This window comes from Saccostrea cucullata, unplaced genomic scaffold (genome assembly GCF_032062105.1).
Source record: "Saccostrea cucullata isolate Sc308-1 unplaced genomic scaffold, CSIRO_AGI_Scuc_v1 ctg970, whole genome shotgun sequence".
NCBI classification, from domain to species: Eukaryota; Metazoa; Mollusca; class Bivalvia; order Ostreida; family Ostreidae; genus Saccostrea; species Saccostrea cuccullata.
Genome location: NW_026924006.1, coordinates 67,198 through 84,910, shown reverse-complemented (window position 1 = coordinate 84,910; position 17,713 = coordinate 67,198). Strand labels below are relative to the sequence as shown.

Sequence of the window (17,713 nt, the reverse complement as noted above, 5' to 3'; positions counted from 1 at the left end):
TTAAAGGTTTTGGGTTTCCCTGACCATGTTTATGACTTTTTCAGCTCACCTAACTCATCTTTCTGATCACATTTTGTCTGGCGTTCTGTCTGTCTAGCTGTCTGTCTGTCTTTTTTCACATTTTTGACTTCTTCTCATTTCTTGCCACAAAGCATCCTTGGGTGAAGGGGATTCAATTAAATGCCACGCCCTCCTAATTAGAATTAGTGAAAATTTGGTGGTATGTTTTAAAAATCTTCTTCTCAAGAACCACTGTGCCAGGAAAGATGAAACTTATGGGGAAACATCCTCAGGTAGTGTAGATTCAAATTTGTTCCCCCCCGGGGGTAGGGCGGGGCCACAATGGCCGACCAAAATATAGAAATATATAGGAAAATTCTTTAAAAATTTCTTCTCAAGAACAGCAAAGCCATGATTGCTCATATTTATATGGAAGCATCCCCAGATAGTGTAGATTCAAGTTTGTTCCAATCATGACCCCTGGGGGTAGGGCGGGGCCACAATGGCCAACCAAAGTTTTATATAGAAATATATAGGAAAATTCTTTAAAAATCTTCTAAGAACAGCAAAGCCATAATTTTATTTATATGGAAGCATCCCCAGGTAGTGCAGATTCAAGTTTGTTCCTTTGGTTTGGTTTGACGGGGCTGGCCACCTTTTTATATAGAAATATATAGAAAATTCTTTAAAAAACTTTTTCTCAAGAACAGCAAAGCCATAATTGCTTATTTATGTGGAAGCATCCCCAGGTAGTGTAGATTCAATTTTGTTCTATGACCCCCGGGGGTTCATAGTTCCGAGTTTTATATAGAAATATATAGGAAAACTCTTTAAAAATCTTCTTCTCAAGAATAGCAAAGCCATAATTGCTCATATTTATATGGATGCATCCTCAGATAGTGTAGATTCAAGATTGTTCAAATCATGACCCCGGGGCAAACTTTTGGTTTTACACTTTTTTATAGTATTGTAAACCAATTTCTACTTTTTCCTTGCCGCAATGCTCGGGTGAGCGATGTGGCCCATGGGCCTCTTGTTTCACGTGTATTAATTTTCAACAGTTGGTTCTAGGGCCTTAATTTTTTACTTGTAAATGTCTTACAAGGTCTTCCTCTGAGTATCATTAATTTGACCTTGACCCATGAGTTTGACCCACATTTGAAAAAAGATTAATCTTGATTATAACTTTTGAATGTTTGTTGCTTTCATATTTCACATGTATAACTATTGAGACAAGTCCTATATTCAGCTAACAACATTTTTGATCTCTTGACCTAAGAGTTTGACTTGTATCTGAAAAACTGTGACCTTCGTCAAATGCTACCATACAAGGGGCTTTCAATTTATATACCGGGTCCATATGAGATTTCTTGTATACCCTTGTACACAGCATTATTGTGTCTGATTGCAGCATGGAGTGGTTCAGTTGACCTTCTTTACAATTATAAGTCAGTAATAAGTTTGCAAATATAGATTTATTTACATGTGTATCTAAAAATGCATACAAAATATTGAAACTCTTGGCACATGGAATTGATGGACAGATTTAAAAAAAATGAAGATAATTAACTATAAGTAATTAAGATTATAAGCAGATTTTAGACAGGAGAGGACAACGGAGCTTTCAACATCACTAAATGGATGTACTTACAATTTTATGCTTTTTAAAAGATAGGGAAACCCTGGTTAAAATGGGTTTCCCTGAAAGGCCTAAAGTTTCTAAATCATTGAAGTAATTTTGCTCTGGTAACTCAGCAAGAGATCTGTCTCTCTCGCTTTGTTGCCAGAAAGAAAAGCCAAAAATAAAATTTAGAATAAGTCACTTTTGCAATGCAGACCTCTTGTATATGAGGCCCACATTATATAAATTTAGAACAAAGAATCAAAAGAAAAAAAGTTAATTATCAGCCAAACAAACCTGTAAAAAATAGCTCGGGTGTCCCCTCCTGGGCCCCAAATATTCCTTGATGAAGAAAATTTATCCAGTAATATTTAAATTTATTTTACAGAATGATAATTAATGTTTTGAAATTAGTTCTTGAAAGACAATCCACTTCTTATCTGAAAAGGAAAAATATAAAAAATGACATATTAACATGCCATACATAAGAAAGAGGAGAACAAAGGAAAAGGAAATTCTGAGATTGAGGGTCTTAATCTATTAAACCGAACATTATTCTTTATGAACATATCCCCTCTTCTTGCAAAACAAAAGGAGTTCATGTCACATTTATCTATTAATTTGATTTGATGTGTATTTCCAAATTGCTTCAATTAATCTCAATATTAGTTGTTATCTCTGTTTGAAATTGATAACATATATCAAGCTTAGCAATTTTGCATAAGGCAGTATGTAACTTAAATTGAGCAGGATTTATAGATTTAAGGTGTTAAATTACTAAAACAGTTAACATTGATTTAAACATGTTAAAGTCCAATACTGGACTAGAAAATGACTTATTTTACACAAGCCTGACAGACTGTCTTACTTTAATTTCCATGCAATATTTGGATTGATATATATTTTCAAGAACAGTCATTTTTCTGTTTTAAAATCATATTAATATTTTTAGATTAATTTTCACTTGTTTATGATCACCAACTTTCCATATTTGGATAAACAAAGACTGAAGAAAATGAATTGTGATTACACTGCAGTGGGAAAAAAAAACTCACTATGAATGAATTGCAATAAATGAAATGTAATGAAGTCACTTACTTTGAGCTTGAGCAGGAGAAAGTTCGTCGTAACCATTTTCGGAATCTTTTCATTTTCTGAAATGCAAAACTCATGATTAAATTATATTGACAGGTCCAATTAGTTTACAGAAAAACAATGTACAGATGCTAGAGATACTCTAAATATGGTTTTATTGGTAATATCATAGTTAAATTAGATAGCTATTTAAACAAAAAAATGTTACTAATCAACTTTCTACTTCTTTGGAGAATTTAAAAAAGTTATGTACCTTTAACATTCAGACAACATTCTGATAAAACAAAATTCTATATTTGCAGATAGAGTTCTTAGCGTTCCTATTTGAGTGATGAAGAAAGCATGATTGGCCTTTTTGATTAACGATGAAAGCATTTTGTGTGAGACATATACATATCTGAAATTAATAATGACTGTCTGCTTCATTTTTTAAATTGTAAAGAAGAACTCACATGCTTTAATAAACATATTTCAATTAACAACTTCCAATTAAGGACAGGTGATACAAACAAATAACAAATTGGGTCATGTTTGAATGAGTAAAATGAATAATTTTCACTACCTAGTAGTTAATTTTTCATTCAAATTTTCACAAAAATGGAATTTCTAGTGAAAACTAATTGTATAGAATAATAAGGATGGTTTCAGATGGGCAGACTTTTGAGCATCACAGAAGGTTTACAATTTCTTCATAATCTAAAAATTTATTATTTGCATCATTTGCAATGAAATTTGACCAAAAAATATATACCAATCCAGGCATCCATTTTTTGTTTGTATCATCTGTCCTTAAAAGAAATTAATTATATAAAACCTACACCCAGTTTGTTTGGTTTTTCCATCTTTGTGTCATTCATCTCTTTCTCCTGAAAATTAATAGAAATGAAATTAGATTTACAAACAAAATCCATATGCACAGGTCTTTCATTTGTATTTTTGTGCAATTTTTGTGGGACTTTCCAATGATTTTGGAAAGAAGAGATCTAGCTTCTAGGACAGAATGACAAAGTAATTTCTCTATGCCCTAAAATAATTTCTCTTGCAAGAGGGGGGGGGGGGGTAATTTTTTTTTTAACACTTGATAGTGACTTCTTGTCATGCAAGTAACTCAAAATCTGCAAACTATCATTCATCAAGTAAAAAATGAAGTATGTAGGTTAAGAAAATATTATACCATTGGTTTTGCCTTACATAAATATGGAAGGACTTTCATTCTGACCTTGCCATTGTAAATTGTCTTTCATTTATATACTTAATAAGTCTGCTTTTAGAAGGAACATAATGTTACTGTGACACACTGAATGGACAGGGAGTTTATTACATGTACATAAGGTACCACCATCCAAGCTTTAATATCTACAGGTACATGTATTACTTATGTAATAAAATAACAATTGGTATACAGCTTGTACCTAGCAATTAGAATAGCAGGGGACATAAAAAAGAAAGGGGTTTGGAGTTCCTCCCCTTACAAGGGTTTAAGGGGGATACCAGAATACTAGCCAGGGAATTATATAGGAGGGTAAATTCTCAACACCTTTGGTCTTTTGAACAACCCGGGGTAAATTTGATATTTAATTGTTATCTGTTTTTTTGGCTGCCTTTTTTTTTAAACAAAATTTTTCCATAAATAGTTTGTCCAATCTACCTGTTTTATGAGGGCACGGCGTTCCTTTAGCTGCTTTCTGGTTAGATACCCTTTGTATGCAGCCTGAATCCGTACTGCAGACTTTCTGATTCTTTGGTAGAGGTCTCGGGCTTGCTTGCCTCTATAGCATGCCTGCATGGTCACAGTTGCTGCTTTCATATCATGGTATTTCTTTTGGGTCTCTTTCCTGGCATGACATGCTCTGTATCGACTCTGTATTATCCGCGCTGACTTCTTGATTTTCCCATACCTCTTTTGGTCGATACACTGACGCATAAAGGATTGAAGGGTAATTGCTGCTTCCTAATAAAAAATAGATTGATAAAAATCTAAAATTAATTACACTGTATTAAATGCTGTAAAATACTACAAGTAATTATAAATTTCAGGAGGTTATATGGGCCACGGCGACATTTTTACAAGCCATCAAATTACATACATTTTATGTATATAAAGGTTTCTTTTTTTTTGGACACCAAACTGTAGTTAAAGATTTCAAGAATTTGAAATTCATGATGCAGTAAACTGCTTTAAGGTACATTGATATTCTGATGAGAGATAACTCTTAATGACACAAATGTCTATTATTCCTTTATAAATTTGTCAAGTTTAAGTGCCTTTTTTGTCAAATTTTGCCCAGCAAGCCAATGCTATAATTGATTGTATTTTATTCAGCATATACATTTCCTCTGGAAAATCATAAAAGTTAAAGAAAAATTTCATATGAGTGAGCAGAGGGTTTATGAACCTTAAGTCAATGTAATAAAGGAAGGAATTATAATTGTTTTCTAAGTAAACCTAAAGGTAAAAATTAATGTTGATTATTCCAAACATGCATATACTGTAAATATATTTTATTTAGTGTGTACAATATTTGGCTGAAATTAGTTTTTAAATAAGTTAGCGTAGATTTGATTTAGCACATTTCTTGCAATTTTTATTTATGGGTGTATATAGGCAAAACTTGTAGCTTTGTATTTGATTTAGCAGTTGCGGCGTTCCTCCAAAGCCACTTAAAAGAATACTCAGCCAAATATAATATGTTTACAGTATTCTTCCCCTATCAGGGACTTGAGGGGCAATACCACAATTAGAAAGGAAATTATTTCACTATAGTTGCTACATGTAAGGTGGGGAAATTCTTCTGACCTAGGGTCTTAGGGACAGCCCTGGGTATATTTGATATTTGTTACCTGTATTTTGGCAGCTGCCTGTTTTCTTTTTTTATCATCAGAATTTGATCATGCTATTTTTAAAATGATTTTGATTCCCCTGTAAACTAACTTTCGGGGGTGGTTGGGTATATAATTTTTGTTGTGTCTGTCTGTTTGTTCGCAAAAACTTTAACCTTACCCATAACTTTTGATTTAGTTGAGCTATGACTTTTATATTTGACATGTATATTCCTTGTGACAAGGCCTTTCTTTGGGTACTAACAAATTTGACCTTAACCTTGGATTTTTACCCAATTTTACAAAAAAATTCTAAATTTTACTTTGGCCAAGTCTTTTGAACAGTGGATACCAGGACTTTTATACTTCACATATGTTTTTTTCATGGAAAGACATTTCATTGACATTTTGACCCTGATCTTAGAGATTTCCGTACTTATGAAAAAACTTTAACCTTGGCCATAACTTCGAAGGCTAAGGGCTATAGCTTTCATACTTCACATAATTATGTAATCCTTGTGAGAAGACCCTTCATTGGATACCAGGAACTTTGACCCTTTGACCTTGGAGTTTGATCTACTTTTAAAAAAAAAACCTTGAACATAACTTTTAAACGGTTAGGGCTAGTGCTTTCATACTTTTCATATCCTTGCAAGAAGCTCTTTAATTGAATACCAATTACCTTGACATTTTGACCTTGCCCTTAGAGATATCCGGAATTATGAAAAACTTAATAAACCTTGGCTGACTTTCAAAGGCCAGTTGTATTTCCAGTAAGAATACCCTACTTTGGGTACCAATATATTATATTTGATTTACGTAAAGTTTAATTTTTGCTATGTTGCAATACGAGGGCATCTGTGTTTCATAAACGTTGACATCTTGTTTCCATAAAAAACGGTCCCATCTAGCAGCGCTGCAAAGTTGTTTCTTGTCTTCACAAAGTGATGCATATTTTTGACATTTTGACCTTTACCTTTGGATATAATGATTGTGCATCTAAGAGACTATAACCCTTGTCATTAGCTACCATACTGCAGCATCAGAGTTTTAGAAACATATCTTGTTATCATCAGTATTTTTAATCATGCTGTTTCTAAAATAATAAAATTTTCCATGAATAAATTGTCTCATATACCTCTTTTATAAGGGCACGGCGTTCCTTTAAGTGCTTTCTGACTAGCCACCCTTTGGTTTCCGCCTGAATCAGTACTGCAGACTTCCTGATTCTTTGGTAGAGGTCTCTTGCCCGCTTGCCTCTATAACAGGCCTGCATGGTCACAGTGGCTGCTTTCAAAGCAATGTATTTCTTTTGGGTCTCTTTCCTGGCATGACATGCTCTATATCGACTCTGTATTATCCGCGCTGACTTCTTGATTTTCCCATACCTCTTTTGGTCGATACACTGACGCATAAAGGATTGTACGGTAATTGCTGCTTCCTAATAAAAAATAGATTAATAAAAATCTAAAATTAAATATTCAATGCTGTAAAATTCTACATGTTATTAATTTTCAGGAGGTTATATGGGCCACAGTGACAAACAAGTCATCAAATTAAGTACATGTACAAGTATATAAATATTTCTTAATTTGGTCACCAAACTGTACATATAGATTTCAAGAATTTGAAATTCGTGCAGTGATCTGCTTAAAGTCAATAAAGGAAGGAAATATAACTGTATTCTAAATAAATCTAAAAGGTAAAAATGTTGATTATTCCAAGCAAGCAAATACAAGGTATTCTTTCCCTATCAGGGACTAAAGGGGCAATACCAAAACAATTAGAAAGGAAATTATTTTACTATAGTTGCTACATGTAAGGTGGGTAAATTCTTCTGACCTAGGGTCTTAGGGACAGCCCTGGGTATATTTGATATTTGTTACCTGTATTTTGGCAACTGCCTGTTTTCTTTATTTATCATCAGAATTTGATCATGCTATCTTTAAAATAATTTCTTTTTCAAAAAGAAAATTGTCCCACCTACCAAGCAGGTTTAAGAGGGTTTTTCAAAGTTTTTTCTTGGCTTCACAAAGTCAGATGCATATTTTTGACATTTTGTACTTTACATTTGGAGTTTGTCTTGCATTTAAGACACTTCAACCCTTGCCATTAGCTACCACACCGCGGCATCAGTGTTATATGAACACATCTTGTTATCATCAGTATTTTTAATCATGCTGTTTCTAAAATAATAAAATTTTCCATGAATAAATTGTCTCATATACCTCTTTTATAAGGGCACGGCGTTCCTTTAAGTGCTTTCTGACTAGCCACCCTTTGGTTTCCGCCTGAATCAGTACTGCAGACTTCCTGATTCTTTGGTAGAGGTCTCTGGCACGCTTTCCTCTATAGCTGGCCTGTATAGTCACAGCTGCAGCTTTTAAAGCAAGGTATTTCTTTCGGGCCTCTTTCATGGCATGGCATGCTCTATATCGATTCTGTATAATCCGTGCTGACTTCTTCAATCTCCCATACCTCTTGAGGTGTATACATTGACGCATAAAAGATTGAAAAGTATTTGCTGCTTCCTGAAAAATTAAATAAAATCAGAATCTAAACGTATATAAACATATCTTTTTTAGGATCACTAAACTATAGTCACAGATGCTAAAATTCAATGTAAGATTTTTTGTTCAAATCATATCCACTGAGAATGGGATATATTTGGCCTTTCTTTAGAACAAATTTGATTGAAATTGACCAAGTACATTGTAGTTCTATAATTTGAAAACGTTTACATACAGCTCATGACAGGCAGATGTATATGTATTCTTAAGTAGCAAGCACTCTTTACTCAGAATAGAACATGTTAATGCTCAGGTGAGATTAAAATACAAAAACAAAGAATTGTACATATATATATTTTTAAAATACCCTGAAGTCTGTCTAAAGGAAAAGTTTAATTTTAATCTAAAACATATAATCAAATACATGTTGAGGATTTAATACTGTGTAATGGGTAGACATTACTCTAGATGTTTGAGGTGGTATTATCACCCATCAACATGTAAGTATTCATGCATTTTAAAAAGTCGGGTTTAAAAGTTTAAACTTACTTCGATTTCCTTATCAGTGCTTTCTTCAGCCTGCAAGAAACATTTTATTAGAAACATTTATTAAGCAAATATATATATTGTAAAACCTTTTTCTTTAAATTGAATTAATTCATGATGTTCAGGTTTTATTTGAAAAAAAAAACATGAACAACATTTGTTTAACAATAAATATAATTGTAAAAAGTTATTATTTAAACAATTTCAAATACACAGTGTTTCGGGAGAAATTTTAAATAAAATTTACCTCTTTTTCCTTGTCCATGCCTCCTTCCTCCTTCTGTAAAGAACATTTACAAAAATAAATGTATTGAAATTAAAATAAAGTAATATTACAAATAACGTATCGCTAAGATAAAGGGAAACATGATCACATTTTGAAGGAGGTCAAAAATTAGAATTTAAATTAACAAGGTTATGGGTACTTATTTTCAGAAATGAGTATACAATCAAATTAAGACATATAATTTATACAAATTACCATCATTTCATTAAAGGTGAACAATTTTATGTCTGGATGTTTCTCGAGTTCGTCTTTAAATCTCTTTTTGACACTTTTGAGGAAAATCTAGGAAAGATAAACAGATTTATTAACACAGTGTCTTAATTCTTCATTATGTTTGGTTGACTGGACTTGAATTACCAGAAATTGAGACAAATTATAAAAGATCAGTAAGGTCTTGAACACATATAATTATTTAATTCTCATATATATATGACCTAAATCGATATATCTGATTGAATATTAACTTAATTAACATTAAATTTATTTTCTTTTGTCTCATGTGATACATATCTAATACACTGGGAAAATAGCAATACTAGTAATCAAACACTCTGAAATATTGGTTATTAGTCAAACTCTAGTGCTAAGAGAAAAAAAAAGTACAGAAGGAGAAAATAGGATTAAGTGCCCAAGCATTAATTATGTGTATCCTATTTTTGTATCACATTTAATGAAAAAGATTTAGATGCATATAAACCAGCAACATATACATGTAATTTCAAATTCGAATAAAAAGAACTTTAATTATTTTTACTTACCACTGCTTTGATCTGTACCTGGCGAGGGTCATATGCATCCATCATAAATGGCCCTGACACACCATACTTTTAGATACAAGAAATATAAAAAAAAGCTGTAAGTATACAGCAAAAAGATGGTACTACAAAAATAAATCTATCACCAAATGTGTTTGACGGACGAAGTTTGGCAAGCGCAAAATTATATTTAAATTATTTAATTTTAAGTAAATGACAGAGTAACATAAAATAGTTCATACGTTATCTAAATACACAAATTTTTCTTCTTTTGCTTGTAAATTACTTACCAGTATTATGTGCGCTGCCTTGCGGCATATTTCCTCTGCAATGTCATTTTCGAGTCTACCTTTCTCTTCTTCGAAAACTTGCATCAAAAATGACTATATATGAAAACAATAAATGAAGTTTAGATTTAATGCTATGAAAAATTTACATGTAATTGATTACATTAAATATAGTTTGGACTAATTACATAAATATGTTTGGTAGCGTTACCAATATCTTTAAGACATTATTTACAAACCTTTGTAAAAGTCTGCAAGCCAGTCCTCTCACCCATAAATGTTTCTTGCTTCAGCTAAATTAGGAAATAAAATATCTATATGCATGCTACTATTTAAATGCCAATGATAATTTACATGTACAACAACGGTTAAATTAAGAACAAAAACTTCGATTAAAGTTTTATAATTTTATTCAGCAATACATGAACAGCGAAAATAAATAACAATGTTTGAAATTCACACAAGTCTCAACCCTCGGGACATAGATCTAAGACCAAAATCAGTACAACTACTGATATAGAGCTGGGCAACTGGCACTATTTCCAGTAAATTTATGATTTAAGTAGAAATTCCCCCGACCAAAATAAAACGTAAAGGCTCTCTATAAATGACTTATAATTAATTTACAAATAAATATTCCCGCTACTAGTTCAACTACTAGCACGCAGCAGAAATATTTCCTAACTCCTAAACTGGGCTAAAGAAGATAAAAATAACTAGTTCACAACTAGTAATTATAAATAAAACTAGTACAATTACTAGTAATAATTAATTTAGCCTAACCTAACATTACACATTATGTACTTCAGTCACACAGATACTGAAATAGTACACACCTTAAATTACTCTGGATAAAACTGGCAACCTTTCTCTATTTAATTCTATCTGGGTATTTAAACAAAACCCGCAATTTCATAACCAATCAAAACTAATAATTCCATCCCGTAAATAATAATCAGCCAATCACATATAATCATCGTCCCGTAATGAAATCTCACTCTCATACATCGCATGTGAAATTATTACAATACGTAAATAAATTAAATAAATTTATAAAACATAAAGTTACACTTTTAAAAGCTCATTTAACACTGTTTAACATTTAATTTAAAAGAATTTACAATCAAATCTTCCGCCGAAATAACTTTGTAAAAGTCAGTAAAAATAGATCACCGTGAAGCATCACTACACAAGTAAACAAAGTATGGCGGCCATAAATGAAACGTGTGTACTCGAAGACCATAAAACATCGATCACACAAGAAATAAAACTTTAAGACAATTCTAAATTACAACACAACTTCATAAGTACGTATGTACAATTAAGCCAACAAAAAGCTGTAATTAAATAGCAAGAAATGTCTGACATTCAACAAATCAAAACACAAGAAAAATGACATTTTCGCTGCATATAAACAGTTGTCAACCAACATTTAAGAAATAACTCTCGCTGGACATTTCAAATTCCAAAGAATTGATGATTTTAAAATATGCATGAAAGTGCTTTAGAAAAATACCAAGAAAAATGGGGGAATTTAAATTAAGTATAAAGCAATTCAATATGATTATTATATGTTTATGTACATGCAAATCATAAGACTGTTAAAAATAGGATTTAATATACAGACTTAGTTTTCACATTCTGTTAAAATTAAATTAAATTAAAATACATTAAATATTACCATATCAAGAACTTTCATGAATTCTTCTAACACTTTATCAAATATTTCTTTATATTTCTCTTCCACAAGCTGAAAGAAAGATTTAAAAACAAATTATTTTTTTACATAGGTAATTACAATGAGGTGTACCTGAACAGTTATCACTGGAAAACCCTAGCCATTACCCATGTTAACTTCACACTTCTATTTTTTTTTAAGATTTTCTTATTTATTTTCATGTAAAGCTTTGGCCATCTATAGTGTATATAAGTTGTCACAGGACTCTCCCTTGCCCACGCAGGGATAAGTACTTTTTCGAATTTGAACATACATTTCATGGAAATGGATAAATAACCTTTGCGATAATTTTCTTGAAAAATTATTTAAGCATTTTCCGAAAAGCTATTTGTAATACATTGCATTTGTCCCTATAGTTCTCTGTATAATCACCCCCTCCCTTCCTGACAACCAAAAAAAAAAAGTTCGTCAACACTACAAAGACATTTAAAAATCGTCCTCATACATTCTTATAAATGTCAAGTGCATGCTGCAAACAAACAAGATTTGTTTCTTACCAGAGTCTTTTTAATGCTGTCCAGCATTTTGATTTTGTTGAACTCACTAGTAGATATCTTTCACAAACAAAGTTGCTTTGGAGTATTGTGACGTTTTATGACAATTTGTATTGTGACGTTTTATGACGACTTTATTGTGACGTCATAGAACTAATAGCGTAGCTATTTTTTTGTTAACATAAAACAGATTTCAAATCTATTAAAATAAGAGTAAATGACAGGGAAACGGTTAAGGTTTTGTGAACTTTAACAAATTCTGCTATTCTGCGATTTTTTAAGGACCTGGACAGATTAAACATTAATTTTTTCTTCTTTCCAGCGAAAATCTTCAAAAATTCTCCCACCAAATGAATATTTTCTTTTTTTTTTAATCTAATTATGGCGTATTTTAGGAAGTATCTATATAAAATATGAGATCATACTTCTGTCGTTTAATAATTATTGAATAGAAATTCACATAATTAGTAAACAACACTTTTTTAGGTTAAATTTTGGCTGTTGAATTTTGAGAGGTATGTATATTTACCCAGAGACAGGTTGCCAGCTTGCGAGGCATTTTGTGTACATTTTGGTTATTTTACGAGTTATGTAAGGTTTTCAAAAGAAAAAAAAAACAGTTTGACAAAAAAATTAAAGCCCAGATCGATATGGAGTGAAACAGGTCAACGCGCCCAACTCAAAAAGATAAAAATGGGGGCCACATCGGGCTTAGGTCTAGGTCATCTTGCTGTTCCGAAACTTTTAAACGGTTTCCTCCTATTTAAACATGTAACCATGAAATTTTAATCCTCCTATTTAAACATGTAACCAAGAAATTTTAATCCTCCTATTTAAACATGTAACCATGAAATTTTAATCATACATTATGACTCTGACATGCAATTAGTCTCTAAGTGATATGAATAAATTAAACGTACTAATTTAAATTAGGGACGCTTTCATAAAGTTATATTTGGTCAAAAGTAAATTATTTTTTTTTTATTTTAACACTAGATATTTCATTTAAAACCAATTTCCCTAAAACTTACTAAGAGGTCAATTTTAGCCCCAATACCATGATTTTTTCATTTATCCCCGAGTACACGAGCCCCATCACCATAAGCGGAAAGCAAATCTCTAAATTTTTTTGAACTGGTTTTGTTTGCAACACTTAGTTACCACCGTAAGCCAACGTTACTGAACTTAGTATAGCGCTCCAGTCTGTAACATATGTCATATAATGTACATATACTACGCCGTTTTTGAGAAATATAATATGTAGATAGGAACAATATTCAACCCCCCAAATTCCCATTCAAACAATACATATCAGGAATATATCTAACACGAGCATCTCAAAATCAGTGGTGGGATAATATGGAACGCCTGGACTGTCTTATATGAGGATTAAATATTGTATGCAGTGTTTCCTTCATTATATGCGTGTGTTATTTTAATTATATACGGTAGTTCTAGCTAACATTATATGCAGTAAACACAACAATATATTATGTACGTTTCACATTATATACTACGGAAGCCCGTTGGTGCCACGTACGAAAAATATTTTATCTGGCGGCCGCCATTTATTATTTGGCGTCCGCCACTTATATATCTGGCGGCCGCCACATAATTTATATGGCGGCCGCCACTAATATACCTAGAGGTCGCCAGTTATTATTTGGCGGCCGCACATAACTTATATAAGACCGCGGAACAGTAACTGGCAAAATTGGAAATATACAGCTTACGTCATTTCTATCTGTTACAATCAAAACATGCAGTGATAGAAAATGAAATGGGCGGGTACAATTCGACGCGGACGTGGGGAAAACATCGGATTGAAATTGCAGATTGAAATTCATTTTCAATGCACCTCAGCTACGCTAGCACTCTCTACCATCGGGTCATACATTCTGAGAGAGGAACGAACGACAACTCTGCATAGGAGATTGCTACGCTAGAAGGCACATTATTACTGATTGACCCAGAAGACAAATAATTTCAATTTTTGTACAGTTTGATTTTTTTGTCCAGTGTTTTTAAGTAAATTAATATTTAAGGGACAAATATTTCATTTCTGTTTGGTAAATATAATTATGTATGTCTGGGGGGGGGGGGGGGCTGAACGATTTTTAAATAAAGTTGTCCAACAGGTTTCAGTGAGGGTAAGTATATGCTCTCATGCACTCATAATCCTAGAAATAAAATATATTGTCATGTTAAGCCATGACCTGACTCGACAATTTTTACACCCCCCCTCTTCTAGAATCAAATATCTCCTGAGAAATAATCTTTGTCTTCTATGATCTTTCGCTATAACTCATATTAATGTGACATTCAAATAATATATATTTGAGAGTTGAAATTAGTTGATGTTTATATCATACATTCACTCTTTGCTTTGAAAACAGCTCAGGTGGATTGAAAATGACTTTCGATCTGCAATTTCAATCCGATGTTTTCCCCACGTCCGCGTCGAATAATCAATTGTACCCGCCCTTTTCATTGTCTATCACTGATTGTTTTGATTGTAACAGATACATGTAGAGATGTACGAAAAATATTTTATCTGGCTGCCGCCACTTATTATTTGGCGGCCGCCACTTATATATCTGGCGGCCGCCACATAAATTATTTTGGAAAAGGTGAGTGTTATTGGGTTAAGAAGATGGATGTTGACACAACCGCTGGTTATTGATAAAAAAGTTTATAATAAAAAACGAATTCTGAAATATTGGAACACCATTCTTAGAAATCTAAAATGCAAAACTTTATTTAATTCTCAACCAATCATAGCTTACAGCAAACACAAGAATATAGTTGATGACGAGATAACCCGGTCTCACCTCTAAAACTAACATCATGATTTATGTCCGTGACCCCTGATAAGGCTTCTTAATAACCGAAACACATACTTGCATAATTCAAATCAAATATTAATAGCTCTATGCAAAAAACATATCTACTAGAAGTGTGGATTGGAGTGTTGGTTCATAATAAATCTCTTACAAGTTTGGTTGATTGATGTTGCTATTATTATTTTTACACTGTATCAATCTCTGAAACCACACGTTAAAACATGCGCGCGCATCAGGAAGCCAGGTGTAATCTGGCGGCCGCCATATAAATTATGTGGCAGCCGCCAAATATTATGTAGCAGCCGCCAGATATATAAGTGGCGGCCGCCAGATGTTATATAGCGGCCCCCAGATCTATAAATATGTGGCGGCCGCCAGATGTTATATAGCGACCGTCAGATAAATTATGTGGCGGCCGCCAAATAATAAGGGGAGACCGCCACATAATTATCTGGCGGCCGCCAGATAAAATATTTTTCGTAAGTGGCACCAACAGGCTTCCGTAGAAATGTCGTAAGCACATATATTTCCATTATGCCAGTTAATGTTCCGCGGTCTTATCTGGCGGCCGCCACATAAATTATTTTGCAAAAGGTGAGTGTTATTGTATCTTTATTGGGTTAAGAAGATGGATGTTGACACAGCCGCTGCTTATTGATAAAAAAGTTAATGATAAAAAACGAATTCTTAAATATTGGAACACCATTCTTAGAAATCCAGAATGCAAAACTTTATTTAATTCTCAACCAATTTTTCAGAGCAGACATTACACGCGCGTATAGTAACACCCTCCGCCTTTTCCTAAACATAACTTTTACCATTGAAAATGCGCAATGTATTTTGACTTAAAACATTGTTGTGACGTCAAGCCTTTGTTCTTACAGTCTAAAAATGTACCTGTAGCCGTCCGATAATAATAATTACCAGTCTGATAATATATGATCGGACAGCAATGATAACAAAATCGGACGGTATTTAAAAAAAGTAGAGTGAAATTAAGATTAGATATGTCCAGAAACCCCCGATAAAAATGTTAGGGAAAAAAATTCAGGGAAACCAAACGCAAGGAAATTAAGTTTGATCACAATACAAAATAGCAAATCCATGAAAAGAAATCCGAGTTTAAACTTCCACAACATTAATTTTCATTCTTTAAAAGAGTTTTGATTCAGCACTTTAATTGAAAAAGCGAATTTAAATCCATTTCTGAAAAAAAGTTTCTGCAATATCCTTTTATGTTTGTTCCCCGATCACTTTCAAAACCTGAGAATTTCCATTATCTAAGTTAAAAATTCAGCTAGGGTAAAAATCCGCATTTTACTTGCCATGGTGATGGTTAAAATATCACCCAAAATTATGTCAGTATCAATGTCAATTTATGCACATCATAAATAAAAATGTTCCCCCCAAAAATCTTTCACCACCGTACCCCTGTCCTTCTAAACGAAACGACTGCTATTGAATGAATGAAATTAATGAAACAAGAGTTCACTCACTTTTTTACCGTTCACTCATTTCTTTTATCTACTTATTAGACGGGTAGAAAACAATGGATGCTTGAACTCCCATTGTGTTATTATCGGACTCCGCCAGGTAACTTTTGGACATTTAAATGGCAATGTTTTAAGTAAGATATATGCCTCATACTATTCTATATGTCAGACAGTTTTCGGCCCTAACGGGCCTCAAACAGTCTGATAATTTTACATATAGAACAGTATTCGGCATATATCCATTACTTATCCAATTTCTTCAGGTAACTTGAGTTTTTTTTTCTCCGGCTGACCCCCCTTCCCCCACTTTCAAAAACAATGCTACGTCACTGTATTGAGTCGTCGTGGATTGTACTTCAAGAATTTACTTTTAAAAAGATATGTGGTAGAAACCTCTATGCCTATTAAAATGAGAGATAAAAGGGTAATTTACATTGTGAAAAATTAGCAAACACCACCCCTAAATACAAGCAAATAAATAAATACATGTAATGTTTTCTATAAAGCGCTGTTAAAGACCTGCGTACTCGAAGACATCAGTTATTTTTTTCATTATCCATTTTGACATTGATTGTCCTACATACAGAATGAATCTTTTTGAATTGTCAAATACAATGTATACATATGAAAATTGTAAAATATAAAAAAAAAGTATATAACTTACCAACGTCTTTCTTATGCTTTCTAGCATTTTACCGATTTCTAAACAAAGTTGCTACAGATTATATTGTGACGTTAAAGATCTTTTGTGACGTCATAGATATCAGTGTAACAATCATCAGGAACACCTCGGGCCTTTAGTGTTTTTCTGTGAAAGGCCCGAGGTGTTCCGGATGTGTAACAATATAATTTTTGTGACGTAAATTTCTCTCTCTTACAATGTATAAAGTGGAGTATTTTTTGTAGAGCGATTATTTTGGGGTTTTTACAATTTTTACCTATAGTACACATGATGAATACTTGTAATAAAATAATAAAATATAATTTGTGAAAAAAATAAGACGATTTATACTTACAAAACAGAAAAAAAGCATCACGTGAGCGGAATATAAACTCCTGTTTGGGGAAACTTACAGATCTATATCTCTGTTCATCTAGACAGAAATTCACCGATTAATTATTTGAGTCAAAGAAAATTTAATTTTTGTCTTTAGAAGATTCAAAGTCAACCAAAGGTCGATTTCGGTTTAAGAGAAATATTTTATGTTGTTATTCTGAGTGAGGT

At 32.6% G+C, this 17,713-nt stretch overlaps 1 protein-coding gene across 1 annotated transcript; it reads right to left on the bottom strand.

Annotated features, from left to right (window-relative positions):
• Positions 1-1,465: 1,465 nt before the first annotated feature.
• LOC134265451 (abnormal spindle-like microcephaly-associated protein homolog) lies at positions 1,466-17,196 on the bottom strand. The gene is made up of 13 exons (XM_062747653.1): positions 17,153-17,196; positions 10,160-10,213; positions 9,924-10,016; positions 9,637-9,702; positions 9,074-9,160; positions 8,840-8,872; positions 8,596-8,625; positions 7,765-8,067; positions 6,675-6,977; positions 4,365-4,667; positions 3,535-3,582; positions 2,720-2,775; positions 1,466-2,061 (listed from the first exon to the last, which is right to left on the bottom strand). The coding sequence occupies exons 1-13, from the start codon at positions 17,177-17,179 to the stop codon at positions 2,058-2,060; spliced, it is 1,407 nt and encodes a 468-aa protein (XP_062603637.1). The 5' UTR covers positions 17,180-17,196; the 3' UTR covers positions 1,466-2,057.
• Positions 17,197-17,713: the final 517 nt, after the last annotated feature.